General features: G+C 45.2%; 1 protein-coding gene across 1 annotated transcript in view; it reads left to right on the top strand.

The window, feature by feature from the left end:
• The window catches only part of LOC106610372 (neuronal acetylcholine receptor subunit alpha-7), a 78,661-nt gene that overhangs the window by 51,003 nt on the left and 15,232 nt on the right, over window positions 1–12,426 (top strand). The window contains exon 5 of the mRNA XM_082974076.1: window positions 11,441–11,520. Within this exon, the coding sequence (XP_082830202.1) occupies window positions 11,441–11,520 (80 nt within the window). The remainder of the gene's footprint in view (window positions 1–11,440; window positions 11,521–12,426) is intronic.

The raw sequence follows: 12,426 nt of genomic DNA, 5'->3' as shown, positions 1-12,426 counted from the left end.
GGGGATACTGGAGTGATGGAGGTAGATGTGTATAGGGGTAAGGGGATACTGGAGTGATGGAGGTAGATATGTATAGGGGTAAGGTGACAGGGACACTGGAGTGATGGAGGTAGATATGTATAGGGGTAAGGAGACAGGGATATTGGAGTGATGGAGGTAGATATGTATAGGGGTAAGGGGATACTGGAGTGATGGAGGTAGATATGTATAGGGGTAAGGAGACAGGGATACTGGAGTGATGGAGGTAGACATGTATAGGGGTAATGAGACAGGGATACTGGAGTGATGGAGGTAGATATGTATAGGGGTAAGGAGACAGGGATACTGGAGTGATGGAGGTAGATATGTATAGGGGTAAGGGGATACTGGAGTGATGGAGGTAGATATGTATAGGGGTAAGGAGACAGGGATACTGGAGTGATGGAGGTAGATATGTATAGGGGTAAGGAGACAGGGATACTGGAGTGATGCAGGTAGATATGTATAGGGGTAAGGTGACAGAGATACTGGAGTGATGGAGGTACATATGTATAGGGGTAAGGGGATACTGGATTGATGGAGGTAGATATGTATAGGGGTAAGGGGATACTGGAGTGATAGAGGTAGATATGTATAGGGGTAAGGAGACAGGGATACTGGAGTGATGGAGGTACATATGTATAGGGGTAAGGTGACATGGATACTGGAGTGATGGAGGTAGATATGTATAGGGGTAAGAGAACAGGGATACTGGAGTGATGGAGGTAGATATGTATAGGGGTAAGGTGACAGGGATATTGGAGTGATGGAGGTAGATATGTATAGGGGTAAGGGGATACTGGAGTGATGGAGGTAGATATGTATAGAGGTAAGGAGACAGGGATACTGGAGTGATGGAGGTAGATATGTATAGGGGTAAGGTGACAGAGATACTGGAGTGATGGAGGTACATATGTATAGGGGTAAGGGGATACTGGAGTGATGGAGGTAGATATGTATAGAGGTAAGGAGACAGGGATACTGGAGTGATGGAGGTAGATATGTATAGGGGTAAGGAGACAGGGATACTGGAGTGATGGAGGTAGATATGTATAGGGGTAAGGGGATACTGGAGTGATGGAGGTAGATATGTATAGGGGTAAGGTGACAGGGATACTGGAGTGATGGAGGTAGATATGTATAGGGGTAAGGAGACAGGGATACTGGAGTGATGGAGGTAGATATGTATAGGGGTAAGGTGACAGGGATACTGGAGTGATGGAGGTAGATATGTATAGGGGTAAGGAGACAGGGATACTGGAGTGATGGAGGTAGATATGTATAGGGGTAAGGTGACAGAGATACTGGAGTGATGGAGGTAGATATGTATAGGGGTAAGGAGACAGGGATACTGGAGTGATGGAGGTAGATATGTATAGGGGTAAGGAGACAGGGATCCTGGAGTGATGGAGGTAGATATGTATAGGGGTAAGATGACATGGATACTGGAGTGATGGAGGTAGATATGTATAGGGGTAAGAGAACAGGGATACTGGAGTGATGGAGGTAGATATGTATAGGGGTAAGGAGACAGGGATACTGGAGTGATGGAGGTAGATATGTATAGGGGTAAGGGGATACTGGAGTGATGGAGGTAGATATGTATAGGGGTAAGGTGACAGGGATACTGGAGTGATGGAGGTAGATGTGTATAGGGGTAAGGAGACAGGGATACTGGAGTGATGGAGGTAGATATGTATAGGGGTAAGGAGACAGGGATACTGGAGTGATGGAGGTAGATATGTATAGGGGTAAGGTGACAGGGATACTGGAGTGATGGAGGTAGATATGTATAGGGGTAAGATGACAGGGATACTGGAGTGATGGAGGTAGATATGTATAGGGGTAAGGAGACAGGGATACTGGAGTGATGGAGGTAGATATGTATAGGGGTAAGGTGACAGGGATACTGGAGTGATGGAGGTAGATATGTATAGGGGTAAGGGGATACTGGAGTGATGGAGGTAGATATGTATAGGGGTAAGGTGACAGGGATACTGGAGTGATGGAGGTAGATATGTATAGGGGTAAGGTGACAGGGATACTGGAGTGATGGAGGTAGATATGTATAGGGGTAAGGTGACAGGGATACTGGAGTGATGGAGGTAGATATGTATAGGGGTAAGGTGACAGGGATACTGGAGTGATGGAGGTAGATATGTATAGGAGTAAGGTGACAGGGATAGTGGAGTGATGGAGGTAGATATGTATAGGGGTAAGGAGACAGGGATCCTGGAGTGATGGAGGTAGATATGTATAGGGGTAAGATGACATGGATACTGGAGTGATGGAGGTAGATATGTATAGGGGTAAGAGAACAGGGATACTGGAGTGATGGAGGTAGATATGTATAGGGGTAAGGAGACAGGGATACTGGAGTGATGGAGGTAGATATGTATAGGGGTAAGGGGATACTGGAGTGATGGAGGTAGATATGTATAGGGGTAAGGTGACAGGGATACTGGAGTGATGGAGGTAGATGTGTATAGGGGTAAGGAGACAGGGATACTGGAGTGATGGAGGTAGATATGTATAGGGGTAAGGAGACAGGGATACTGGAGTGATGGAGGTAGATATGTATAGGGGTAAGGTGACAGGGATACTGGAGTGATGGAGGTAGATATGTATAGGGGAAAGGTGACAGGGATCCTGGAGTGATGGAGGTAGATGTGTATAGGGGTAAGGTGACAGGGATCCTGGAGTGATGGAGGTAGATATGTATAGGGGTAAGGTGACAGGGATACTGGAGTGATGGAGGTAGATATGTATAGGGGTAAGGTGACAGGGATCCTGGAGTGATGGAGGTAGATGTGTATAGGGGTAAGGTGACAGGGATCCTGGAGTGATGGAGGTAGATATGTATAGGGGTAAGGGGATACTGGAGTGATGGAGGTAGATGTGTATAGGGGTAAGGTGACAGGGATCCGTGGAGTGATGGAGGTAGATATGTATAGGGGTAAGGTGACAGGGATACTGGAGTGATGGAGGTAGATATGTATAGGGGTAAGGAGACAGGGATACTGGAGTGATGGAGGTAGATATGTATAGGGGTAAGGAGACAGGGATACTGGAGTGATGGAGGTAGATATGTATAGGGGAATGGGGATACTGGAGTGATGGAGGTAGATATGTATAGGGGTAAGGTGACAGAGATACTGGAGTGATGGAGGTACATATGTATAGGGGTAAGGGGATACTGGAGTGATGGAGGTAGATATGTATAGAGGTAAGTAGACAGGGATACTGGAGTGATGGAGGTAGATATGTATAGGGGTAAGGTGACAGAGATACTGGAGTGATGGAGGTACATATGTATAGGGGTAAGGGGATACTGGAGTGATGGAGGTAGATATGTATAGGGGTAAGGAGACAGGGATACTGGAGTGATGGAGGTAGATATGTATAGGGGTAAGGTGACATGGATCCTGGAGTGATGGAGGTAGATATGTATAGGGGTAAGGTGACAGGGATATTGGAGTGATGGAGGTAGATATGTATAGGGGGAAGGGGATACTGGAGTGATGGAGGTAGATATGTATAGGGGTAAGGTGACAGAGATACTGGAGTGATGGAGGTACATATGTATAGGGGTAAGGTGACAGGGATACTGGAGTGATGGAGGTAGATATGTATAGGGGTAAGGTGACAGAGATACTGGAGTGATGGAGGTAGATATGTATAGGGGTAAGGGGATACTGGAGTGATGGAGGTAGATATGTATAGAGGTAAGGAGACAGGGATACTGGAGTGATGGAGGTAGATATGTATAGGGGTAAGGAGACAGGGATACTGGAGTGATGGAGGTAGATATGTATAGGGGTAAGAGAACAGGGATACTGGAGTGATGGAGGTAGATATGTATAGGGGTAAGGAGACAGGGATACTGGAGTGATGGAGGTAGATATGTATAGGGGTAAGGTGACAGAGATACTGGAGTGATGGAGGTACATATGTATAGGGGTAAGGGGATACTGGAGTGATGGAGGTAGATATGTATAGGGGTAAGGAGACAGGGATACTGGAGTGATGGAGGTAGATATAGGGGTAAGGTGACATGGATACTGGAGTGATGGAGGTAGATATGTATAGGGGTAAGGAGACAGGGATACTGGAGTGATGGAGGTAGATATGTATAGGGGTAAGGAGACAGGGATACTGGAGTGATGGAGGTAGATATGTATAGGGGTAAGGAGACAGGGATACTGGAGTGATGGAGGTAGATATGTATAGGGGTAAGGTGACAGGGATACTGGAGTGATGGAGGTAGATATGTATAGGGGTAAGGGGATACTGGAGTGATGGAGGTAGATGTGTATAGGGGTAAGGTGACAGGGATACTGGGGTGAGGGAGGTAGATGTGTATAGGGGTAAGGTGACAGGGATACTGGAGTGATGGAGGTAGATATGTATAGGGGTAAGGTGACAGGGATATTGGAGTGATGGAGGTAGATGTGTATAGGGGTAAGGGGACAGGGATACTGGAGTGATGGAGGTAGATATGTATAGGGGTAAGGTGACAGGGATCCTGGAGTGATGGAGGTAGATATGTATAGAGGTAAGGAGACAGGGATACTGGAGTGATGGAGGTAGATATGTATAGGGGTAAGGTGACAGGGATACTGGAGTGATGGAGGTAGATATGTATAGGGGTAAGGTGACAGGGATACTGGAGTGATGGAGGTAGATATGTATAGGGGTAAGGTGACAGGGATATTGGAGTGATGGAGGTAGATATGTATAGGGGTAAGGGGATACTGGTGTGATGGAGGTAGATATGTATAGAGGTAAGGAGACAGGGATACTGGAGTGATGGAGGTAGATATGTATAGGGGTAAGGTGACAGAGATACTGGAGTGATGGAGGTACATATGTATAGGGGTAAGGGGATACTGGAGTGATGGAGGTAGATATGTATAGAGGTAAGGAGACAGGGATACTGGAGTGATGGAGGTAGATGTGTATAGGGGTAAGGGGATACTGGAGTGATGGAGGTAGATGTGTATAGGGGTAAGGGGATACTGGAGTGATGGAGGTAGATATGTATAGGGGTAAGGTGACAGGGACACTGGAGTGATGGAGGTAGATATGTATAGGGGTAAGGAGACAGGGATATTGGAGTGATGGAGGTAGATATGTATAGGGGTAAGGGGATACTGGAGTGATGGAGGTAGATATGTATAGGGGTAAGGAGACAGGGATACTGGAGTGATGGAGGTAGACATGTATAGGGGTAATGAGACAGGGATACTGGAGTGATGGAGGTAGATATGTATAGGGGTAAGGAGACAGGGATACTGGAGTGATGGAGGTAGATATGTATAGGGGTAAGGGGATACTGGAGTGATGGAGGTAGATATGTATAGGGGTAAGGAGACAGGGATACTGGAGTGATGGAGGTAGATATGTATAGGGGTAAGGAGACAGGGATACTGGAGTGATGCAGGTAGATATGTATAGGGGTAAGGTGACAGAGATACTGGAGTGATGGAGGTACATATGTATAGGGGTAAGGGGATACTGGATTGATGGAGGTAGATATGTATAGGGGTAAGGGGATACTGGAGTGATAGAGGTAGATATGTATAGGGGTAAGGAGACAGGGATACTGGAGTGATGGAGGTACATATGTATAGGGGTAAGGGGATACTGGAGTGATAGAGGTAGATATGTATAGGGGTAAGGAGACAGGGATACTGGAGTGATGGAGGTAGATATGTATAGGGGTAAGGTGACATGGATACTGGAGTGATGGAGGTAGATATGTATAGGGGTAAGAGAACAGGGATACTGGAGTGATGGAGGTAGATATGTATAGGGGTAAGGTGACAGGGATATTGGAGTGATGGAGGTAGATATGTATAGGGGTAAGGGGATACTGGAGTGATGGAGGTAGATATGTATAGAGGTAAGGAGACAGGGATACTGGAGTGATGGAGGTAGATATGTATAGGGGTAAGGTGACAGAGATACTGGAGTGATGGAGGTACATATGTATAGGGGTAAGGGGATACTGGAGTGATGGAGGTAGATATGTATAGAGGTAAGGAGACAGGGATACTGGAGTGATGGAGGTAGATATGTATAGGGGTAAGGAGACAGGGATACTGGAGTGATGGAGGTAGATATGTATAGGGGTAAGGGGATACTGGAGTGATGGAGGTAGATATGTATAGGGGTAAGGTGACAGGGATACTGGAGTGATGGAGGTAGATATGTATAGGGGTAAGGAGACAGGGATACTGGAGTGATGGAGGTAGATATGTATAGGGGTAAGGTGACAGGGATACTGGAGTGATGGAGGTAGATATGTATAGGGGTAAGGAGACAGGGATACTGGAGTGATGGAGGTAGATATGTATAGGGGTAAGGTGACAGAGATACTGGAGTGATGGAGGTAGATATGTATAGGGGTAAGGAGACAGGGATACTGGAGTGATGGAGGTAGATATGTATAGGGGTAAGGAGACAGGGATCCTGGAGTGATGGAGGTAGATATGTATAGGGGTAAGATGACATGGATACTGGAGTGATGGAGGTAGATATGTATAGGGGTAAGAGAACAGGGATACTGGAGTGATGGAGGTAGATATGTATAGGGGTAAGGAGACAGGGATACTGGAGTGATGGAGGTAGATATGTATAGGGGTAAGGGGATACTGGAGTGATGGAGGTAGATATGTATAGGGGTAAGGTGACAGGGATACTGGAGTGATGGAGGTAGATGTGTATAGGGGTAAGGAGACAGGGATACTGGAGTGATGGAGGTAGATATGTATAGGGGTAAGGAGACAGGGATACTGGAGTGATGGAGGTAGATATGTATAGGGGTAAGGTGACAGGGATACTGGAGTGATGGAGGTAGATATGTATAGGGGTAAGATGACAGGGATACTGGAGTGATGGAGGTAGATATGTATAGGGGTAAGGAGACAGGGATACTGGAGTGATGGAGGTAGATATGTATAGGGGTAAGGTGACAGGGATACTGGAGTGATGGAGGTAGATATGTATAGGGGTAAGGGGATACTGGAGTGATGGAGGTAGATATGTATAGGGGTAAGGTGACAGGGATACTGGAGTGATGGAGGTAGATATGTATAGGGGTAAGGTGACAGGGATACTGGAGTGATGGAGGTAGATATGTATAGGGGTAAGGTGACAGGGATACTGGAGTGATGGAGGTAGATATGTATAGGGGTAAGGTGACAGGGATACTGGAGTGATGGAGGTAGATATGTATAGGAGTAAGGTGACAGGGATAGTGGAGTGATGGAGGTAGATATGTATAGGGGTAAGGTGACAGGGATACTGGAGTGATGGAGGTACATATGTATAGGGGTAAGGTGACAGGGATACTGGAGTGATGGAGGTAGATATAGGGGTAAGGTGACTAGGCAACAGGATATTAGATAAATACATTAGCAGCAGCTTGTATGTGAGTGGTTGTGTAGTCAGTATAAATGTATGTGAGCAAATTATTGTGTGTGTGTGTGTAGGGCCCTGTGAGTGTGCATAGAGACTGGATGGCAGGGGGTCTTGGATGGCAGGGGGTCCTGGATGGCAGGGAGCTCCGCCTCAGTGATGTACTGGGCTGTCCGCACCCCCCTCTGTAGCGCCATGCGATTGAAGGTGGTGCTATTACCATACCAAGCAGTGATGAAGCCAGTCAATATGCTCTCAGTGGAACAGCTGTAGAACTTTTTGAGGATCTGAGAGCCCATGTCAAACCTTTTCAATCTCCTGAGGGGGAAGAGGTGCTGTCACACTATTTTAAGTCCTTAGGGATTTGGACACCGAGGAACTTGAAGCTCTCGGCCCAGATTCAGCAGGACAGCCTGTGAAAACTGTCCACTTGTGTTTGCATCCCTGAGAGCTAAACCTCATTGCCTCAGGACCTCTGGAACAGGCTTCCAGATTAAGGCTAAACTTGCTTTGAGAAAACAGATTTCTGTTGCCTTATTTATCCAGGGAAATGGACAGAATATGGAGGGGAGAAGATGGTGCTCCAACCATTATGGGACGAGCTGCAGATGAAAATTCCAATTACGTTTAAGAGAAGAGAAGGCATGACTCACAATTAAAATTCAGGAACATATTTTCAGATGGGCTACACTTGCTTTGAAATGAGATATGTCACATTTTTATGTAGCCAGGAAGTTATTAAGAGGGTTGTTGTCACAGCTTTAGAAATGTTCCAACCGTGCCGTATTCCCGTATTGTAGTATTACTCCAGAATAGTTTGTACAGTATGTGACGGACAAAAAGTAACTCATTCCAATGGATCAGGGTTATGACTCTGAAGGAGAAGAAACAACACAGAATGTCTGGCCTTTCTATTTGAACCAATAAAAGCCCAGTACACAACGGGGAGAACCATGTACTAAAAACACCCACTACAGAACCATTTGTCTCCATGCCTCACTCCGACCCAGGAGCACATTTTAACAGCGTCATTACAGTTGACGTTAAAAGCCGTTCCGAACTCGGAGTGTAATTTCTGCTGGTAATTTTAATTGTCAGTGGATGAAAGAGGCATTATAACAAGAGAGAAGATGATGATGTCAATGCATTGATAACCCCCTCACTCACTCACTGACTGACTCACTGACTCACTGACTCACTGACTCACTGACTCACTCCCTACTTGTAATGGAGTACGGACAACAAGATAACATGGTGTTGAAGTTGATTGGTGTCATATGTTGTCTGTGCTACGTTGTTTAAGGTGATGGAGGTGTTCTTTATGAGGTGGCGTGTGGGGGTGTGTGAGCGTGTGTGTGTGTGTGTGTGTGTGTGTGTGTGTGTGTGTGTGTGTGTGTGTGTGTGTGTGTGTGTGTGTGTGTGTGTGCATCTAATAGGATGATACGGAACGTTAAGCAGGTGATGGTCAGGATCAGCGATCACTAACATTATAGTCCTGGACAAAGAATAGATGGCGGGAGCTGAAGATTTACAGATGGGAAAGAAGGAAAAAGAATGAAAGAAGGAAGGAACACAAACAGGAAGAGGAACAGGAAGTTAGATATGTAGGAAAAGTCAGTTCCTGCAGATGATCTATATCTTTCCCTGTAATCGTTCTACCTGATCCTTTCCTCACATACTAGAGAGTGAGAAGGTGAGACGTATGACATAAATAAAACATCCCTGAGGGAAGTAGCTAAGATATTTCCATTTCTGCTCTCAACTTGCAATGGTGACTTCCCTGAGTAATGTAGAGCTGTAAGCCTGCTGTCTTCATATACAATACCATGGTGACTTCAGTGTACCCGTCATATGAACCTATCGGACTCTCTGTCGTGACACAAGACATCAATCTGAGAATATATCCCTTTCCCTCCTGAGAGTTCTCTGAGACCTAGATTCTGAAAACCAGTCATTGTGTTTCTATCTGTAGTGTTTTCACAGGATGAAACAACACACACACACACACACACACACACACACACACACACACACACACACACACACACACACACACACACACACACACACACACACACACATTGTCTACACAGTGTTTTGAGAGGACATTTCTATAAGCAGTGTAGAGAGTAGAATAGGAGCTTCTACCTGAAGGAGAAAGCTGTGATATTGAAGGAATAAAGTGTTTGTATTCTGTACATGTATTCCCTTTTGTCTGTCTGAAACCCAATACAATGCTTTCCTTATGACGTGTGACACACAAATACTCATGTATAAAAAGGATAAACATTATGTTTAATTTGAGCTTACTTCCTTTTTGAGGTGTGTTACACCATTACCCCCCACGCACCTTGTTGACCTTTGTGAAACAACTTCTGTCATATTAATGTGAATCATATGTCTTGTTTAATATGATTATTGATTCATAGTCATACACCTACATGCTCTAGTTGGATTATGTAGTTTAAAAAAACATGAATCAATTCATTAAATTACTAAATGTTGATTAAAACAGAGAAACACTGTACAAGGTACAAGCCTACAACAGTGTGGATGGATGGTTTGAAGAACAAGAAAACAAAAAATAAATAAAAATGATTTATAACTTCCTAACCAGCATTAGTCATTTGTATTCAGCAGGCCTCTACACCGCTGCTACTTTAGAAACCTTTGTTCTTGGACAATGGACCGGGTGATTATCAGAGTGTTCTAAACGACCCTCTATTTCCTGTTCAGTGTACTACTTTTCACCAGGGCCCATGGGTCAAAAGTAGTGCACTCTTTAGGGAATATGGTGCCATATGGGAGATTGGCGATGTTTGGACGAATCCTAACAACCATGCCTGCAGCTTCCTCTGAACAAATGGAACAATTATCATATCCGATTATGACAGGGACATGCAGCGAAAAATCAACATTAAATTATGTAAATCCTGATGTGTTCTTTTGGGTTTGGTTACAGTCATTTTTTTGCCTGCATTTAGCGCAAGGGCTTGTTACGCGTCAGCCAATAATGTAGGTTGTTTCCAATCCACTTCCTGTTCTTGTGGCATCAGTCACGTAACCACTCATCATTTCTAAACAGACTAATGGACATCTGCATGAATCAGGAGAATTGTCATCTTTTTCGGGAAGATGAGCACTTTCATTTATTACTCATTGGCTCTCATAATGGGAAACAATCTCTCAATCCTACCCTCTAGGCACTTAAGGTAGGATCTGATCTGTAGAAGCAATATTTACCAGTGAAGGTCAAAAGCCAATTTTATCCAATCAATCACTCTTTTCCCCCAAAAATGTTTTAATATATATCTGGGGAGTAAGGATGGGATGAGCAGGGATGCAGGGGGGGTGAGGAGGGATGCGGGGGGGGGGGGGGGGGGGGGGGTGAGGAGGGATGAGGAGATGAGGAGGAATGCAGGGGGTGAACAGGGATGTGGGGGGTTAGTCTAGGCTGTAATATCTGTGATATATGGTGTTTGTTCTGATGTATTTCTGATGGATCACAGTTTGATGGTAGTGTTTCTGATGCCAGTCCCACCACACGCTGAGCCACCTCTGATGAAACCCTTTATGAAGGAGGACCGGATCAATAATATACACACTGTCTGTCTAGCTCAGTACTGAGCCCTCTAAGATATATATCTCTCTCCTCCTCTCTCTGTTTCTCTCTCTCCTTCCATCTTTCTCTCTCTCTCTCTCTCTCCTTCCATCTTTCTCTCTTCTCTCTCCTCTCTCTCTTCTTTCTCTCTCTCTTTTCTATCTCTCTCTGTCTCTCTCTTCTCTATCTCTCTTCTCTATCTCTATCTCTCTCTTCTCTCTCTCCTCTCTCTCTCTTCTTTCTCTCTCTCTTCTCTCTCTCTCCTCTCTTTTTTCTCTATCTCTCTCTCTTCTCACTCTTCTCTCTCTTTATTTCTATCTCCATGACAACAGACTTAGTTACCCTCCATACAACATCTATCAGATCATTAATCTGTGTCTCTTCACTTCTCTCCTCCAGTGCAGACGAGAGGTTTGATGCTACCTTCCACACCAACGTCCTGGTCAACTCCTCTGGATCCTGCCAGTACATTCCACCAGGTGGGTTACCAGGTTCCTGGGGTTACTGGTCGACACTTATGCTTTGAGGAGGGTCACTTAACCTCTACTAACATTTACCCCAACACACTGACCCTTGTATATAACCTCATTATTGTTATTTTATTGTGTTACTTTTTTGTTTTTTTTTTACTTTATCAAATCAAATCAAATGTATTTTTATATAGCCCTTTGTACATCAGCTGATATCTCAAAGTGCTGTACAGAAACCCAGCCTAAACCCCCAAACAGCAAGCAAAGCATGTGAAAGAAGCACGGTGGCTAGGAAAAACTCCCTAGGAAAAACTCCCTAGAAAGGCCAAAAACCTAGGAAGAAACCTAGAGAGGAACCAGGCTATGAGGGGTGGCCAGTCCTCTTCTGGCTGTGCAGGGTGGATATTATAACAGAACATGGTCAAGATGTTAAAATGTTAAAATGTTCATAAATGACCAGCATGGTCAAATAATAATAATCATAGTAGTTGTCGAGGGTGCAACAAGCACGTCCGGTGAACAGGTCAGGGTTCCATAGCCGCAGGCAGAACAGTTGAAACTGGAGCAGCAGCACGGCCAGGTGGACTGGGGACAGCAAGGAGTCATCATACCAGGTAGTCCTGAGGCATGGTCCTAGGGCTCAGGTCCTCCGAGAGAAAGACAGAAAGAGAGAAAGAGAGAATTAGAGAGAGCATATTTAAATTCACACAGGACACCGGATAAGACAAGAGAAATACTCCAGATGTAACAAACTGACCCTAGCCCCCCGACACATAAACTACTGCAGCATAAATACTGGAGGCTGAGACAGGAGGGATCAGAAGACACTGTGGCCCCATCCGATGATACCCCCGGACAGGGCCAAACAGGCAGGATATAACCCCACCCACTTTGCCAAAGCACAGCCCCCACACC

The sequence above is a fragment of the Salmo salar genome, chromosome 04 (assembly GCF_965601325.2).
Source record: "Salmo salar chromosome 04, fSalSal1, whole genome shotgun sequence".
NCBI classification, from domain to species: Eukaryota; Metazoa; Chordata; class Actinopteri; order Salmoniformes; family Salmonidae; genus Salmo; species Salmo salar.
Note: the sequence above shows the minus strand (reverse complement) of the source record. Positions and strands in the feature narration are given on the sequence as shown.